The sequence below is a fragment of the Macrobrachium nipponense genome, chromosome 28 (assembly GCF_015104395.2).
Source record: "Macrobrachium nipponense isolate FS-2020 chromosome 28, ASM1510439v2, whole genome shotgun sequence".
NCBI lineage: Eukaryota > Metazoa > Arthropoda > Malacostraca > Decapoda > Palaemonidae > Macrobrachium > Macrobrachium nipponense.
Window position 1 is genome coordinate 30,366,639 of NC_087217.1, and position 19,251 is coordinate 30,385,889.

General features: G+C 37.6%; 1 protein-coding gene across 1 annotated transcript in view; it reads right to left on the reverse strand.

Annotated features, from left to right (window-relative positions):
- Positions 1 to 19,251, reverse strand: part of LOC135201144 (small glutamine-rich tetratricopeptide repeat-containing protein alpha-like) — a 132,822-nt gene that overhangs the window by 59,846 nt on the left and 53,725 nt on the right. Inside the window, exon 5 of the mRNA XM_064230023.1 lies at positions 8,973 to 9,030. Within this exon, the coding sequence (XP_064086093.1) occupies positions 8,973 to 9,030 (58 nt within the window). The remainder of the gene's footprint in view (positions 1 to 8,972; positions 9,031 to 19,251) is intronic.

Sequence of the window (19,251 nt, forward strand, 5' to 3'; positions counted from 1 at the left end):
TACAGCGTGTTTTTAGGTGGAAATTTTAGGAATATGTCTCGTTGTGAAGGTGAATACTATTTTTTCGTTTTAAAAGATACGTTGCGGCATGTGTCATGTTGATGCGTAAAAAATTACGTTGATTCCGGTTCGCAATAATTCTTACAGTGGGGCATCGCTTATTCAAGGATCAGTATCACCGGATCCAGTAATCACGGTTTTTTCTTGGACGTTTCTCATGTTACATCACTGGTATGAATCGTTGAATCACGGGTTGTTTGTGTTGCGTATGCGATGTTTTTTCGGTAGGGCTAACCCTCGGCCGTGGTCCGATAACTACAACATTCATTTAAAGACTAATATAATGATATAACTGACAATAAAGGTAATTAAAACTCATGCTCACCTAATATATTATTGTTCCTATCTTCGAAATAAATAGCTATTCAAGGGTTTATGTACGAAGTTCATGGGAGGCTAAGCGTAGTGGCAGTGCGATAACCACCACGTACACAAACATCACCTTATGATATTAATGACAATAAAGTAATAAAACCATTCTTACATTCAATTATAGTCAATCTTCATAATAAAGACTATCGAAGAATAATTCCACATCATTGAACTTCAAACTTATCGGGAGTTGGCAGCCACAAAATGTAAGATATACCTCTTACGTTACGAAAATGGTTTATGTATGCGGTTGCGTTCCAAAGCGACAGTTTTGTTTTGATAACTTAGAAAAATTTTAAATAGTGGTAGTGTAATACAGTAGTAATAACATTAAGGCTAAAATTAATTCGACACTTCATTATTATTTTTGCGCAGTATTCGGTTTATAAACTTCTCTTAACAATGAAGTCCTACAAACGCTATTTGTCATAGATATCGTAAGTATTGCGTTTGTATTCGGCGACGAGCGTTTAAACGAAATACACAAAGCATTTTTTACCGTATAATGCATAGTGGTATCTTCATAATAAAAAGGCTATTCCGTGGAGTAATTCCATAGCAGGAAATCAATTTTAATTTTATGCGGAGCAGCCAGCTGACAACATGTACGTACGTATATGAAAATCAAATATGTGCGTCACAGCAAGATATCGTTTCGAAATTTTTTATAGTACTATTCATGCTACGTAGGAATACATGTTTGGAATATACGCACATTAATTTCTAGATAATCAAAATATCATAGTTATTTTGCGTAGTGAATAATAGTTAGAATTATCATACATACAATAGCATTGTTATGGGTTGTGCCCAGTGATAAAAACCAAATAAACTTCTATCTATTAACCTGTAAGCGCATCCCGGAATGAGCTCGCTGCTAAGTACAGTCACGCTTTTTGTAATCAGCGATCATAGCACTGAATGAAGTTTCAAGTTATGATTGATTATTAGTTTATTATTCATATGTAATTAATGTAGGAAAATTCTCTCTCTCTCGTCTTCTCTCTATCTCTCTCGTCTCTCTCTTCTCTACGGAGTCCAGTCACTCGGCAAAAGAAAATTCATCTTCACTCCGACCTATTGGAAGAAAATTTTGTATCATCACTGGAGGATTCAGAACTAGAGCTATCAATCACAAATTAGGTATACAAATATCAGACTCCTCATATAGTATATTGAATGATCTCACCGAAAGAATACGCGCTCTTTTGGGAATTCATTGTGAAAGACGCGAAATTCAATTGTTCGAGAAATCGCTCCGAAGCGTACTGAAAGAAACCAAACAGGGACAGGCAGTTTTTTCGAGAAGCGACCCAGAAAAGCGTTGGCAGGCTGAAAGAAGTTCCCCGGTGCTGCGCAGTGTTACAAATGATGTTCCTACACTTTCATATACGAGAAACGTATTATTACGGGGGGCTTGACACGGCTTGACAAGCGCAGATCAAAGTTTGAACGTAATCTTACCGTTGAAGGGGATACGAGCTAGATCGCGCGTTTAACGTATTATTACGGTGTGACGCTTAAGAGGTTTAAAGTCAACGCGTTTAGGAAAAACAGGACATAGAATCGACTTTTGCGAATTCGTTCACTTGAATTTAACGATACAATAACTATCATTGTCTACTAAAACCATCTTCACATAGTAATTTTTCGTAAGCTATGTGTGTTTACAAAAGCTAGCTATACATAAAGGCGCTTTTATAATTTAAGTCCACCATATACATAGTACCCAAAACTCATTGTGGGAAATTTACTACTGTTTCCTGGGATATTGAATACTTTAGCATCCTCAAACACTTTAATTATATATGAATAAATACTAGGCTATAATATTTACATAGTATACAAATATACATACAGTAGATACACATATTTATATCCAAAGTAACCGTTATATAACGTACTTGATATAATCAAAATTAATCAAATATGAGTAGTGATCGACGACAGCGTGCACCGGATGAAGTACGTATCTACTGGAAGATAAAACAAACAATACTTGGTTGTGTTAGTCGCCGGGATCGATTAACATTTTTACAGAGATTAAAGAGTCTGAATCTTTGTTTTGAAGGTATAGTCAACCGCGTTAGTAAATAGAATAATCTTCTGTAAGGAATTTTTTTTTCTCTCTTTTTGCGGAAGAATCTTCAAGCCTATTTTGCATCAAAGTAATGAGAAGGAATCATTGCTATTATTATGAGAATCAGTAAACTATTCTAATAAAAAAACTAAAAACTACGTAATGTACGGCAAAAACAATCATACTCATCGTTAGCTTCGTTGTGTGTAAAACGTTCTATTTCTAAGAAATTACAGAGTAGTATAAAACGAACTCCTGATGGTTGGTTGGTAAGCCATGGATGATATGGTATCCAATGGACTGCCTTGCTTCTGTTCTATTTATAGGACATAGCCATGGATGGCACTGGGTTTGTGAACGTTACCATGTCGTGATTTTGAATGGACGGCAAAAATACTCAATAATTTTTCTGTATATAATTATTCTTCGTGAAAACAATAATAAATAATCGCGGTGGACATACCTCAAAACTAAAATTCAGCTTTTTAATCTCTGAAAAGGTAATCTATCCCGGCAACTAACAACAACAGAAATTTTGTTGTTTTATCTCCAAGTAGTACGTACGTAGCCATCAGCGACAGCTGTCGTCTGATCACTATTTCAATATTATTAACTTGTTATATAAAAAGATGTGTATTATAACTGTAACTTTGTATATAAAAGTATGTGTATATAAACGTATGTAGTATTTGTACTATCGATGAAATATGTATAGATAGTACATTTAGCACTATATATTTAAAGTAGTTTGAAGATGCTAAAGTATCAATATCCGAGGGAAACAGTAGAAATTTCCCCACAATGGAGTTTGGGTGCATATGTAATCTAAGATGACTAAATTATAAAGCACCTTTTACTGTATAAGCTAGCTTTGATCAACAAAAAATATCTGACGAAAATTACTTATGTGAAGATGGTTTTAGTAGACAAATGATAGTTATTGTATCATTAAAAATATCAAAGTGAACGAAGTCGCAAAGTCGATCTATGTCATGTTTTAAACTTTAACGTATAGTGGTATGAAAAAACACCAGTGTGTCGTAGCGATGCGTCATCAATATAGTGGTATGAAAAATTACACATGGTGTTTAGCGATTACGTAATCACAAAGTGACAAATCTTTTCCGCTCCTCCGAATCTTTACGAACTCTTCAACTTCAAGATCGATAAATGCGTAAAAGATATTATATATGTCATACTTATTGTTAAAATCACAAGGGACTGCAAAACCTTATATATGTTGATTGTTATTTACATATATTTTTGTGTTTTACGGAATGTTTTTTTTGAAAATAATACCCTAGTAGTGAACATTATGGATTAATGTCCACTATTTTATATAGTGATCTAATTAATTCAATTCATTTAACAGTATTATATTAATATTTATGTAAATAAAAACTGTTAATAATAAATAACAATAATGAAAACAAAGGGGAAAAATGTTTTTTGCTGCAGTAGTGGGTGTTTGTTGATTATGCATCTGACCTCACATTTCCAAAATTGAAAAATTCCGAAAAACCGACACACGGAAAGTGTGGTACTGACATTTTTACAACACGCACACAATGTCTACACAATTTACTGCAATTACAGTACGTAGTATTTATTCCTGAGAGAGAGAGAGAGATGAGAGAGAGAGAGAAGATGAGAGAGAGATAGCAGCTGAGAGACGAGATGAGAAGGAGAGAGAGAGAGAGAGAGGCGAGAGCGAGGAGAGAGAGAGGACTCCACGCGTAGTTATTTGTACAATTATTCTATCTCTTTTTTGGATTTTTTTAATTGAGAATTTTCTATTCCAATTCCGAGATTAATAAGAAACTACCGTTAATTGACTAGCATCCAGCACACTATCTGAATGAACTCGGCCATTAGGCAGCTTAAACCACCAACCTTATGAACTTGCTGTACCTGAGTACAGACCAAACACAAAACCACTGTTTATTGGTGAAAAAATAGGGGGTATGCACGATAGGGAGATTGCACGTTATTTGAGTCTATACGGTATGCGATTTTTTTTAGCTTTTTTATGGAACCAAAATCTAGCAAGAAAGTGCCACCCAGTTTGGCTAACACTGGCCTACAAACGTTGTTGGTGTTGTTATGAAATGTTGGTGTGCGCGCGCGTTTCTTTAAATTGTACCATATAAACGATGGTTAATTATGTGGCATCACAAGCCCTGATTCTTTTACTCTTATGGGAAAGACGTATTAACGGTCAGATGAAGCGTTTTAAGTTCGAAATACTTAGTATAACGTGTGTGACAAGGGAAGAGATGTTCGCTGCATACTGTTGTAGCATTATCGTTATATATTACTGGATTGCACTGGCAAAATCGTCGCCATCTGTTATCAACATAGATGTTGGTGAGTAACCATATTATTTACGTTATTTTGATAGTTCTTCTTACCACCATCCTCTCTTCCTTGTAAAAAAAAAAAAAGAGGCCCACATGCGTATGTAGGCTTCTAGCTGTTAATCCCTAGGCTAGTAGGCTACATACCTATTACAGTACTAGTACATCATAGGCTACTACATTTATTTTTAAGGCTAATGTTGTCAATAACTTTAAAACTGTCTTGAATTATTTAGTTTAGTGACTTATGAAAAATATTTGGATGTTGACTAAAGTAGGCAGTATAAACATTGGAATAGTTGTCTTGGGTGGGTTAACTATTAAAGTAGGCAGTTTTAGCATTTTGAGCAGGGGGGTCCATCAGGATTAAACGGGTATTTTACTTATCAGGGGTGTTTTAGGCTTATCCCCGTGGATAACGGAGGATGAGGGTGCCCCCAATGGATTATATCACGTAATACGACTTATTTACGTTAGTTCTCTTATATCGGGTGAAACCAACAGTAAAATGGTTCTTTCAAGCACAGTAGTTTTGATTAAAATGAATTTTATCGCAATTTATCTCAGTTGTGGTGATGGAGAGTTTCCCTGCAGTTTTATCCTTGTCGCCGATGTACGAGAATAGTCATTAGCAGCAGCGTGAACAGTTTTCTCAGCTCAGTTATAACTAGTTTAAATTTAACGGTATAATTTCCGATTGATCTTTAATTCATAGTGATCTTGATCTCTCGCGAATAAAGTTATTACATTAAGAATCCTCAGTTTATTCATACATAACACCCATTAATAACAAAAACGGCATGTTGCACTGTAGTACGATGATCGAAAAACAATCCAAACCGATGTTTTCCAGTTCGGTTGTACTTAGAAAAAAAAAAAAACAAAAAAGTCTTTCCGGCTCGGTTGTTCATGGCTGTACACGTTCACGCAACGAGTATAACGTTAAAACCATACTTTCATCATTCTTCTTTTGCTGTATGAACTATGTAACTAGAAGATGGAATTAAAGTTAGGCATTGTATAATTTGACTCTCTCCTAAATGAACTACGTAAGACTAATGATCGTAACCGAACACTACAGCTACCGCTACAAGTATAAACTTCTTATATCTTTACAGTACTCTAGGCAACCACATGTATGTACAGTAAATCTATAGTACTATACTGCATAAGTATAATTTTACTATTGCGCCGTGTGGGATTTACGGCGACTCTGACTGGTCTAGGAGTTCAAAGAAGGTGCGGCGCAGTAGGCTTTAAATTCGATCAGCGTCGAAAATCGCTTGGCGCCGGTGGCCACGAAAAACGGACCCCCTGTCGCTAACCGAGGGCCGGCCTGTCGTTCAAAAATGTATAGCATCTCTTATAGAGTACATTATATGGTCCAAATTATATAGCAAATACGATTCCGGTACAAACTTACCACCGAGGAGGAAAAATTGCTCGCAAAGGTGGTCATAGCAAATAGAGCATGTTTCATGAGCCATTACCGCTATGTCCCCATAGCGGATGAGCGCAGACGGCGGGGGTCTGCAGAGCTCGTGTCCACAGGGGTCCTGTAGACGGCGTAACGCCGGACGCCTGGAAGTTGAGTAGCCTGTAAGTGGGACAGATACACGAGTATGAAACACTGGTAACAGGGACTAGCCTGTTTAAGAGATATAACACTCGCATAGCGGAGTGGAATATAGTGTAACCTGCTCCTGTGAGTGGTGAGAGTCCCGTAGATTAGGGGTAGCCTGGTTAGAAAAATCCGGCACGCGGAAGTAAGGCCGTTTCACCAAATTAGCACCAGTTTTATCGCCGGGGGGGTACAAGAATCTTGGCTGGGGAGGAACAAGAAAGGAGTTAACCCATTACGTGCGAATAAAAATAGAAACAGCGGGGCATAGCTCCGAGTAGAAAAAACTCGCAGCAGGAGGAGAACCCGGTTGGTGAGCGGGCGCTCCGCCGGTAGCGGAATTTTTCAGCATAAACACAATATATAAACAAAAGTAAAGTTAAAATAGCAAGATAAATAAAAAATAGAAGCATGTAGCGGAGCTCTTCTCCGTCACCCCCCGATGATGGAGTGGCAGAACCAGCGGAGCACACCGCTGGCGCGGGTGGGTAAAATGGGGTGCCGGGCGTAGGAGAGAGAGCGATAAGGGACCCTAGGGGGGTCAGAGCACGACTCGAGCCAGGTGGCCAGCCCAACCCGAGAGCACCAGACATCCCCGTGAACCAGGGTGAAGAACAGTATGACGAGACAGTCATCCAAGGGTACCCCCCAACTCGAGACTCCTCGGATCCTCTCCGAGAAGAGAGGAGGAGGCGGTGAGCCCGGTGTTGCCATGGCAAGATGGAGGCGAGCGCGGGTACATGCCTCCCCTCACCCGTAGCGGAAAGGGCGGCAGGGAAGGGTGGAATGAGCCGGTGATCAGGGCGATCGCTGGTCCACCGTGAAATGGTGGGCCACGTGACGGATAGCCTAGGCTTAAGAGCTAGCCTAGGCTATCTCTAACCGTTAAAAGATGCAATGTAATATAAGAATAAAAATTTATAATAGAAAGGAAGGGAATCAAAAAGAAATGGGAAAAAAAATGTCCTAGAGAAGCTAGCCAACGACTTGGGGAGGGAGGGCGCCTTACTATTCGGGAGCGGCTCTGCCGGTACGTAAGAAGGAGGGCGATGGCCAGGGTGGTAGGACTAAAAGAGAAGGAGTATGTCTCTACCTGCCTTAAACAGACATAGACTAAAGGCACATCATGCATGAACACTGAGTCTAAGGTAACAAGCAAAAGCTCAATCGAGCTAGATCTCCATAATATAGAATAGCAAATCTGCACAAAATAAATACGCACAGAAATAGATACAACGGTTATGGGAGACGAAGGAGCTGAATAGAATTAACGAGGCGAGCACTGTAGCCATGCGTAGAGGGCACCGTCAAAAAAAACTAAATGAAAGCGGTTTTTGTTTAATTTGTATTTAAAAACGGGCCCTAACTGGCTAAAATTATGTGAAACACTTAGGCAAGGAGTTACTTCAACTTAGTGCTGCAATTAGCTGAAGGACCATCTCGAAAGATAAGCAAGACGGAAGGAACAAGAAGCAAGTAAAAACGTGTGTGCGGGATTCTGCTAACAGAAAGGATGCGCTAGAGCGCGATCCTGTGGGCTCTGTTCACTTTGGGTGGAGCGCGCCAGCGCTAGTAGTAGTAGTTGCTTGATGCTGGCTGTTGTAAACGGCTCTCCTCTAGCAGGGGGATTTTGTGAAGAAGGGATCTAATGACCAGAGGACCATGGTAGTGGTTTCACCGCCCGAAACCCATTACGACACCCCTTTTTCTAGGGTGACGCGAGGTCAGAATGCTCTGACATCCATTTTGGTTTTTTCTCTGGTTAATGTAGCATGTATTTACCTTAGGAAATATGCAACTAAAAAGGATATTCATGAACGACACGGGCTGAGCGCCAGAAATAGATTTTCCTCTGTGAAAATCCCGATCAATATAACCAGACAAACAGTGTTTAAACATATGGAGGGTTAAAATCCCAGTTTATGAATATATGAACAAATGCATAAACTGAAGGCCATTAACGTACCAACGCATACTAAGGGCTGCATGAATGCGGTATATACTAAAACCAAAGAGGTGGGCTGTGATTGATTGATCTTTTTGTAGTGTGACAAATAAAATTTCTAATTGAACAAAAATGCTGAAGAACACATTAAAAACAAAGTGAAAGTAGCGACTGCACATGGTCTCTCCAATAGCAATGAAAGTCAGTAATGAGAAGGATGCATTCCAATAAAGCTTATCTAGTAATATGAATAAAAATGTCATCTTTCATAAAAAAAAAATTGACTGAAAAAGACACAGGCATGTGGAAAATGATAATTACAGAGACAAATTTATCCATGACCTCTTCCTTTACCCAGCCAAATGAATGGAGCAGCAAACAGTTGCTAATATCTTACTATTTATAAAACACCGTGAAAATTTGTATTTACCCAATGTGCCACGGATTAGTAGTGAGTTGATTAGGTCATTTTGGATAGATTTCTCAGCTATGGCTACAATTTCCTTTGTAACTCTCGTGTCAGGTCGAGTTCAGCGCCTTAAGTAAACAAGTTTTTGCTTGGGACGGTGGTTTGTTAAAACTTGAATAGGCCAAGTACCAAAACAACAAAAAAGCAGGGGGTGGGGGGGGGGGGGGGGGGGGGGGGGGGAAAAAGAATTATCACTCACTGAACCTAGGTCATTAAAAGAATATGTTCTGCAATACAACTACCACAAGCAACCAACATCTGCTTATCATAGGACATCATGCTACAATAAAAATGAAACCAGATTGTAGTCAATATGAAAATATACAATAAAAAAACCATCAATAAAACAAATTTAAAATTTATATTTCTCCAAGTATACAAACTTAGTCCTTGTGAATACGAGGATCTTTCATGCCACTGGAAACTAATTGTGAAACTGGTAACAAGGTACTCTAGTGACTAAGGTGGAGTGGGGGGAATATCCCTCACTCAATGAACTGGGTTCTAGGTAAATTCCACCACAAAAAAAACCCACCAAGGAAATTTTCACCATAGGTAAATTCCACGCAGTTACAGTGCACCCCACTTTTTGCACTTCCAATTGTGTTGTGGATTTTGGCGAACAGCCATATCTATCACCAATTCACGTTTTTTGATAGAGCAAAACACGATTTTTTCCACTAATTACTGTGTTTCATAGGTTATGACTATATGATAAATACAGATTTTTATACTAAAAATGATTTACAGAGAGAGAGAGAGAGAGCAGATAGAGAGGAGAAGGAGAGAGGAGAGAGAGAGAGAGAGAGAGAGAGGAGAGGGAGAGAGAGAGAGAGAGAGAGAAATTTTGTTAACACTTGAGTGGGCAACATCAGTGCTTGACCATCCAGTGGGTAACAATTTTTTCCTTTTGCTGTCAATGTCAAGATGAAACTGAGAGTTAGGTTACTACCACCACATTGCTCTGCATAAATCTTGCAATTAAAAGGGAAATGAGAAAAAAAATAATAGAAGAACATCGAATGTTATCTATAAAACCTATATGTACAATAGGCATAAAAATATCTCTCTTACCCAGGAGGAGAGAGACGAGAGAGAGAGAGAGAGGAGAGATGAGAGTAGAGAATGAGAGATTGAGGAGAAGAGAGAGGAGAGAGAAGAAGAGAGAGAGAGAGAGAGAGCACTGTTGTTAGGCCCATGAGAGAGAGGTCCGCTTCAGGTTCGATATGGAATAAACAAAAAGAAATTCAACACCAACAGGCAATGGGGATACGAATATAGAAAGAAACACTAAGAGAACCAAAGGTTTATTTACAAGTTACTAACAAAGATAAATGCATAAATGAATGTGTATCTCCTTATTTAATAAAATGTTAAAAATCTTACAATGCGTGAAACACTAGGGGAACAGTGAGGCAATTCCAAATAGTATTGCTGGCAGTTTGCGTTCGAAACGATGGCTTCACAAAAGGAGAACTGCGATGGCCGACGTCTGTTCTTGACTCGTTATTGCAGAAAATAATGCTATTTCTTGATTACTCGAAGGGCAGGAAACTCCCCAAAAACCTCTAGCAGAACGTTTTCTCGAAGTCTTGTCAAATGTCGACATAACTCGGTCGCCACTCCTGAAGACGACTTGACCAGATCAACCAACTCTCGAGCGACTTTTCCTCTGATCCTTTGTCCTTCTTCTCTATCTCACTCTTTGAGATCTCTGCTGCTGATCTCTCAACTGATAATCGATCTGGGTTCTTTACTGATGATCTCTTAATCAGTGACTAATGAGCTCTCTTACTCTATGGGACCTAACTGATCAATCTCTGCCTTTCTCCTACTTCGTCCGTCTTATTTGTACAGCACTCGACGGAATAGTGCATCCTATTTCGCTACGTTTCTCCCGACACTAGGCGCGTGTTGGCTCCCCAAAATGCCGATCGTTCAAGAACAAATCCGCGAGAACAGGCGCCTCAATACGGGCACGACTGCCTTAATTGCAGTATTCTTGAAGATGTATTTTCCTTCCTTTATCTTTTCTTGCTATACAGGGGGGGGCCAAAAATTACGTTACATGATGAGGATCTCTACAGACCTTACATCTGTTTGGGTTGCCCCAGGTCCCTCAGTGTGAGGATAGTCTGATGTCTTACCAGAGAGTTGCTAGTACATCTTCCGGTATATTGCATCTCCAATATTGGATGGTCTGGGATGAGCTTAGATATTGGTCAAGCTATTCTTAAACACCTCTATCGCTAATTCCTGCATCTATTCCTCAGATGAGGTGGCAAACGCATGATAGATGCGAATTGTCGGTGCGTGAGTAGGGATTAATGTCCTGTGTGCTTTTCTTATTTTTCCTGGGTATAGTTTTGGGCACTATTAATGACCTCTGCTGCTCTTCTGATATTTTTAGCTCCATGAGTGTTCGGTTATCCTCATATGTTTTTATGCCTGAATATCAGCGTAGAATGTCTCTTTTCCTTTCTATAGGACATAATAATTTAAAAGGATTGTAGTCTTCCCAGTAGTAGATCTTAACTTCTTCTATTCTAGCTGTAAAAGGACTGTGTACACTATCTATTGTGCATGTCCGTTTTGATAGTTCGTGAGGTACTATATCATATTGCAATATTCCAAGTGGATACGAACATTATTTTTTATAAAGCATAATCATGGTGTTCCGCTTTTTTTGTTTGAAGTGACGTAACAACATTCCCATTTTGCCTTACATTTGCCAAAGAATTTGCGATGTGATCATTGCATAAAACATGTTCTATTCATATCACACCAAGGTCTAACTGCTGCCTGTATGGTGATTGTTCATTTTGAGGTCCCATAATATGCATGTAGCTTTCCTTCTCTGTCTCAATTTATGATCAAAAATTTACAGAGTTAAATACCATCTATTGACCTCTCAATCATATTACTTTGTTTATGGTCTCTTTGTGTAGCACGTTCCTCTGCTTCATCACAAGTAATTTCTTACTTATTCTTAAGTATCGGCGAAACTACTGCACTACCGAGTCCTTAATCATTATGTCTATGTCTGCAATCATATAACAAGGCAGTAAGAAGCTAACAACGTACTGTGGCACACCGATATACCTGCTTCATACGTTTCTCAGCGTTTGCAATCAACAACATATCTGTGTTCTGTGGTAATACTTCTTTTATACCATCTTCCTATCTTTACCAATATATTATGTTTTCTCATTTCTTTGTAATATACTTATGATCTACCTACGTACAAAACTTTTGCAAGGTCTAGATAAACACATCTGTTTCATTCATGCTTCATATTTTTGTATATGTTCTCACGGTGGACTAAACAGATGGTTTGGGTGCTTTTTCCGGGTACAAAATCAATTGTTCTATATAAACTCCAAATTATTTTTTATTAAATTTTCATAAGATTTTTCTTCATTTACCCTTCCTACACTCATATTGTGGATGTTTAGACTCACAGCTCTATAATACTTGGCCTTCTAATTTTGACCCCCTTTTGAAAGTACGGGTAATATATGCTAATTTGTGTCATAAAATCCTGCCTGTTATCTACACTTTGTTTTAATGACTGCAAGGGCTTTGGATAGAAATGAATACGTTCTTTAACAAATAGCAGGAACACATATCAGGCCCTGCTGATGCAGCTCAGTTTAATTCATTGAATAGCTGCACCAATATCAGCTTCATTAATATCTATGTCTGCTAAAATATTTTCATCCTTACCTTCTATATAATACTCATTACCATTCTAGGGTGAATTCTCTCTTATATCATTCTGCCAATATGTTGAATATTCCTTTTTTTCATTCGTTTAATCTCCTTCATTCTTAGAGGGCCTATTTCTATTCGTCTTTTATTCATCTTTTTTGTATACGAGTTAATGTTGGGGGTTTTGCTGATATTACTAGTGCGTCTTTCTTGCAAGTTCACGTTTTTCATTTTATTTGATGTATAATCTTTTGGTCGGCCATTCCTATCTAATTTAGTGCAATCACATTTCCAGCATTATTGCTTTGCCCCCAAAGACTTTTTATTTCGATTTTCTGGAACAAGATGCCTGTCTGTTCTCATTGGTATGCATGACTGATGTTACTTTTCTTTGCCGGTATAATATAGCCACTGTTTCTCTATTTTTTTATAGAATATCTCCGTATTTCCTTTATATCATCATTACGAAAAGGTTTCCATCTGTTTATCATTCAATTTATTCTGACATTTCTATAATCTTTACATGTGGGCCCCCCGATTCGCGTTCTCCCGGATTCGCACTCACTGATTCGTGGATTTTTTTTGGACCATAATCTACATATCTCGGGAATTCGATGATTGCGGGATTTTCATACGATAAATAATCAATTAATAGTGTATTTGATGTTATTTTTCAGACTAAATACATCTCATGATACAAAAACGATTTACCGATTTGTAAAATATTAATATGATCAAATACTGTATTATAAAGTTAATAAGATACATGATATCACATATAACTAATAATTTCTCTCTCTCTCTCTCGTACGGGATGTATGCTTTTTGTGTGATAATAGATTTATAATTTTTTAATATATTAATATTAAGTAAAAGAGGCAATTACTTCAAGAAAGAAAATATAATGAATAGTAGATTTTCGTTTATAAATTCAAAAGTATGTAAGAATGAAGGAAATCCCAGTCTTCAGCATCTTTCTTTCAAACTCCAGGTCTCTCTATCTCTCTCTCTCTCTCTCTCTCTCTCTCTCCTCTCTCTCTCTCTTCTCTCTCTCTCTCTCTCTCTCTCTACTGAGATGAGAGACTTTTCGGGTACACGTATGTATAATAGTTTATATCTTTTCATATGATAATAATAATAATAATACTAAACTAATAATAAATAATAATAATAATAATTGATAATTACAAAAAATTATATGTGAAATATGTTACAAATGCTACAATACTACTCTCTCTCTCGTCTCTCTTAAGAGAGATGCATATTTTTTGGATGATGATTACTAATTTCAAAAATCAATATTAAGTAAACAAGCAATAATATAAATTCATCTAAAGAAAATACTAAAGTGAATTAGCACGATTTAGTTATAAATGTCAAAATATTGTAAGAATTGAAAGAAAAGCATTTTACCCATCGTTCTTGATTTCCAGGAGCCAAGCAGAGTTGGCTGGGTCAAAAAACTGTTGCCCTCTCGATGACATGTATTTTTTTTTCTCTCTTCTCTTTACTGAGCTGAGAATTTCTATGGTCATGTGATGTATTAATATTTGCATATAAATAAATAGTAATATAATTAATTCACAATCCATAAGTTATAGTATTTTATAGAAAGTACAATTAATTCTATCAATTTCAGTCTTTTTAAATCAGGATAACCTCACCCCCTCTCTCTTCCTCTTCTCTTTGCCACACGGAGATAGTGTGTCTTAGTGGTAACTCTGCCTCGTTTGGGAGGAAATGTATGTATAAGTGTATCTTTAAGGACATACTACATTTAATGTAAAATAATAAATCAGCACTAGTTTACAAATAATATTAGTTTCGTGAGATTAAACAGAACAATACATTCTCTCTCTCCTCTCCTCTCTCTCTCTTTCTTACTCTTCCTCTCTCTCTCTCTCTCTCCTTCGTTACTAATGGATGTTTATTTGACTTTGTAGATAAAATAAATGATGTACCTTTATAATAATTTTTCAAAGATTAACAAGATTAATTAAAAAAAAAGCGATCCCCAGTCTTTTCATCCACGTGGAGAAGGTGGGAAAAGGGTAGTATAGACAGTTGATAACGTATGGCGGAGGGGAGGAGTCGGAGTTTAGAGTTATTCTCTTCTCTCTCTCTCTCTCTATCTCTCTTCCTCTATCTCTCTCTACTCTCTCATATTATTTCTCTGTTCAGAAATAATTCATAGATTGTCTAACTCTTGATGGTCAGAATATGATGGTGCCATTCACTGGTCACTTCCTCCTAGTCTCGTTATTGGCTTGTAGGTATATATTTTCCAATGTAAAATTTTTAAGACGACTTGCAAATGATATTAAAATATAACCTCAAAAGATAATACAGTAATAGGGTAGTAATTTTAGTATATTTTGAAGTAGGATGTATATTAAAGGTTATAGACATTTGTATACTGAACGTTCAAGAAGCAGTTATAAGAATTTTTAATGTGGTTTAACTATTCGCGGGTTTTAACTATTCACGGGGTCTGGTACACATCCCCGCAAATACGGGGGAACACTGTGCGGGAGAAGTTCTATCTTCCATATCCATTACCACTTTTTATTCATTGCTACTCTCTGTTTCCACTTGCTTTGGAATGGACTGTTAATTCTAGACATTATGGTCTAAAATACTCGCATTATATAACTATTATTTCTGTTAACATATTCACCTCGTCACAAATAACTAGGTCTAAATGTATTGTCCTTCTGTGCAGGTGATTATTGTTTGAATTGTTGATTCTAGTAGCATATTAATAGCTTTCGAATTAGCTCTATCTCATGCTATACTATTATTCTTTGTTATATGTATTAAGTACAACCACAATCTGCTATTCGTTCTTTCAGTCTCCGAAAGGAAAGAGTTAAAAAGTCTCCGGATAGGGATTAGTCCAGTCTTGGATCTTACACATATCATCAATTTTCTATATTGTGTCAAACTCTTAGTACTAGGGGGTCGATTATTATATGTTCATTAATTTTGTCAGATTTCAAAGTTAACATAGTCAACATTATGAGTTACTTATATTCTGTCATAATTTTTCGTGTATTGTGTCGTTCCTCATATATCACTGTTCCCTTGATCTTATTTGTTCTTATTCTGATCTAGTACGTTTGAAACCCTTTTATTTGGTCATCCAGTTCTTGCGGTAATACACAGGTTTCACCTTGATTAATTATATCTATTTCTTTCAATTTGGTTAGTCTGATAGGTACTGGCTATTTTTCTTTTTGAGATTCGGTTAACTAAAACCTGCGCATTCATCACTATGATGGTTGCATGTTTTTCCCTTCATTAATAAAGATTTTACCACGTATCTTTGACGTTCTGGTATGTTGTTCTTCTTAATTTCAGAAATTGTGCCATTAAAAATCCAACTTCATAACATTTGATATTGCTCTCATAATTTATGATTTGTGTTGAATCTGGCAATTTTCTCACGTTATCTGCAATATTCTCTTGCACCGTAAATACAATATTTATATCTGAGCGTTCTTCGGAGCTGATGCTTGGAAAATTCTTTGCTAAACACTCCATTATCTCGGTGATGGCTTGCTTTTCTTTCACATCATATTCTTGGTTCCTCTCTTCGTTGTTTCTTTCTTATTTTGGATTTGGATTTGATGATTATTAACTGATTTATGATTCCATGGTACATGGTGCATTATAGTAATTTTTTTGTCGAAACTTACCATCCTTTCCTTTTCTTTTAGGTGTTTGCAATATTTTTGGATGTAGAATCTGCTATCCTCCTCATAGCCATCTAGGTATGGCACATTACCATAGGATTTCATAGTTGTGACATACCTTGGGATGTTGTAGTAACATTTTTCTCCGAATCTGCAATTCCCTCTTTTTCAAAAGGTTGCAGACTTTGTCTTTCTTGTCTATTTTTTTCCTCTTTCCCATCAGTGAGCAGATCTGGGTAGAGCCTCTTCGGGATTTTCTTTTGTGTTGTCATGTTGTAATTTATTTCTTTGTATGTATGCCGCTTGATTGCCTCATATGTAGTATCAATGAGTATCTCTGCATCCATACTTTTTCTTGTTCTTTGTTTTCCTTATTTTTTTTCTGTCATTTCAGTTTTGTTTACTTTTCTTCCGCCGTTTTCCTCTTCTTCTTCATCCTCAACTATTCGTACATTAAGGTCTTGATTTAATAACATTGTCTATCCCATGATAGACATGTTGAGCAAATATTCTGGTATTCTTACTCATATCTTGCATTACTTCAGCACATTTGAGGATGCGTCGGAATGTTGCATGCAGAACATTTTCTGATCAGGTTTTGTGGATTACTATGCTATACCACACCTTACACAGTTTTGCATGCTTTTGGCATTCTTTTCCCTATTGCATCAATTAGGATATTCACAATGTTCACCTTATTCATTTTCTTTGTCTTAAATATGTTGATTGATGTAAATTTTCTTTATGAGTCTCTTGACCACTTGGATTTTATTTGGAACTTCTTCAATTATTTTCAAGATGCTTCTGTTAATTGATTTTATCCTTCTAATATGTCTATGAATGCTTTTGTATCTTTTTGGTTAGGGGCTGTTGTTGATCTCATAGATGAGAAATGCCAACTCCCTTCCTGCTACCTCATCGTACTGCGAATCTGCTAAACACGCTAAATTTCGCCATCTTTTTCCACAGTTGGAACTTACTGCCATCTTGATCTGATTTACAGTATTTCACTTGATAAACTAACTTAGTAGACGCTTTATCCTACTATTTTCACACTAATCTTATCACCGACAGTTCACAAAAACTTCTAGATATTTTTCAATTTCCAGACGTGTGTTAAACGCGTGATATTTGTTGATTAATCAGACTGTGCGGGGGAACGTCTCACCAAGCAAATGGCACTGAGAGAGAGAGAGAGAGAGAGAGAGAGAGAGAGAGAGAGAGAGAGAGACGAGAGAGAGAGGAGAACAAAATTACAACTTAAACATCAAAGCAAATATTAAAGTACCGTGAGAGATGTTTACATCGACAGCTTCTGTGATTGTAGTATCATACAGTGTTTATGTATAGAATAAAAATATAAATTTTTCAATTAATTTACATATAAAAGCATGAACACTTGTAAATTAGTGCATACAAAATAACAATAACCACTTCTGCAGGGTTTCTCAAGCATTCAGTCATACACTTATTAAGAAAAAATATACAGTGGTCCCCCCCTTTTCGCGGGGGGATGCGTACCAGACCCCCCCTGGAATGGTTAGAACCTGCGAATAGTTGGAACCCCTATTATAATGCTTAAAACCTCCTATTTTGTGAGTTAAAATTCAAGAAAATCCCACTAAAAATATTTATACCTGGTTTTTTTAATAGTTTTATCACAAAAAGTGCATTTTATGATGAAATTGTTAAAAAACCATGAATTTGTGGAGATTTCTCATAGAAAAAAACCGCGAATACGCGAATTTTCCGCGAATAATCTGCGAATGTGTGAGTCCGCGAATCTGGAGAACGCAAATAAGGGGGGTCCACTGTACTTTGTGAATGAACATACAGTGGTACCTCGAGATACGAAAGGCTCAACTTACGAAAAACTCGAGATACAAAAAGCAAATACGAAAAATTTTACGGCTCTACATACGAAAATTGCTCAAGATACGAAAGGTGTTGCTGTAAAGTCCGAGATTCGCCCGGACCACGAACAATTTTGAAACTCGTGCGCCGCCAACTGAGTAGACTCACCACCATCTACCGCTCTCCCATTGGTTCCTGATGCTAGTCACTGCCATGAGATCCTTCTCTCCTATTGGTCAGCATCCCTCCCATCATGCATCTACTACGTAGCAGCGTGCTTCGGCCACTGCACGGCATCATCTGTATTCGTTAGTGATTTCGTTGTAGTATACTTTATCGTGTTGTGTGAGAACTTTACTCCATACGTACACGTACTACATCAACATAATTACGTATAGTACATACGTAGTCATGGGTCCCAAGAAACTTGAAATTCACGGAAACAAGAAGATGCTCTCTTTGGAAACGAAGATGGAGATTATCAAGATTGAGTGTGATCATCAAGGAATATGGCTGAAATCTGTCGACAATAGGCACCATCCTTAAGCAGAAGGATGCCATCAAACCAGCTACACCTTCCAAGGGCGTCACTATTTTGTTCCAGCAAGAGGACCCACGTGCACGATGAGATGGAAAGGCTTCTTCTTGTCTGGATAAAAAGACCAAGAAATTGCCCAGGCTGAAGACGACGGAGGAGAAGGGACATCAACGCCAAACCCCAGACTTCAAGGCTTCGCATGGGTGAGAGAGAAATTCCGTAAACGGGACTGGGATCCATTCTGTGGTGCGGCATGGGAAGGGCAGCAGCCAGCTCGGACACAAAAGCGGCCAAAAGACTTTAAAAAAGAAGTTCAACGAGATGATGATCAAGGAAGACTACAGTTCTCAGCAAGTCTTCAACTGTGATAAGACTGGCCTTTTTGGAAAAAAATGCCTCGTCGGACGTACATCAAGCAGGAAGAGAAGAAGCTATCCGGGCATAAGCCTATAAAGACAGGCTTACGCTCGCACTTTGTTTGAACGCCAGTGGGGATTGCAAGGGGAAGCCCATACTTGTCTATCATTCCGAGACTCCTCGAGCCTTCAA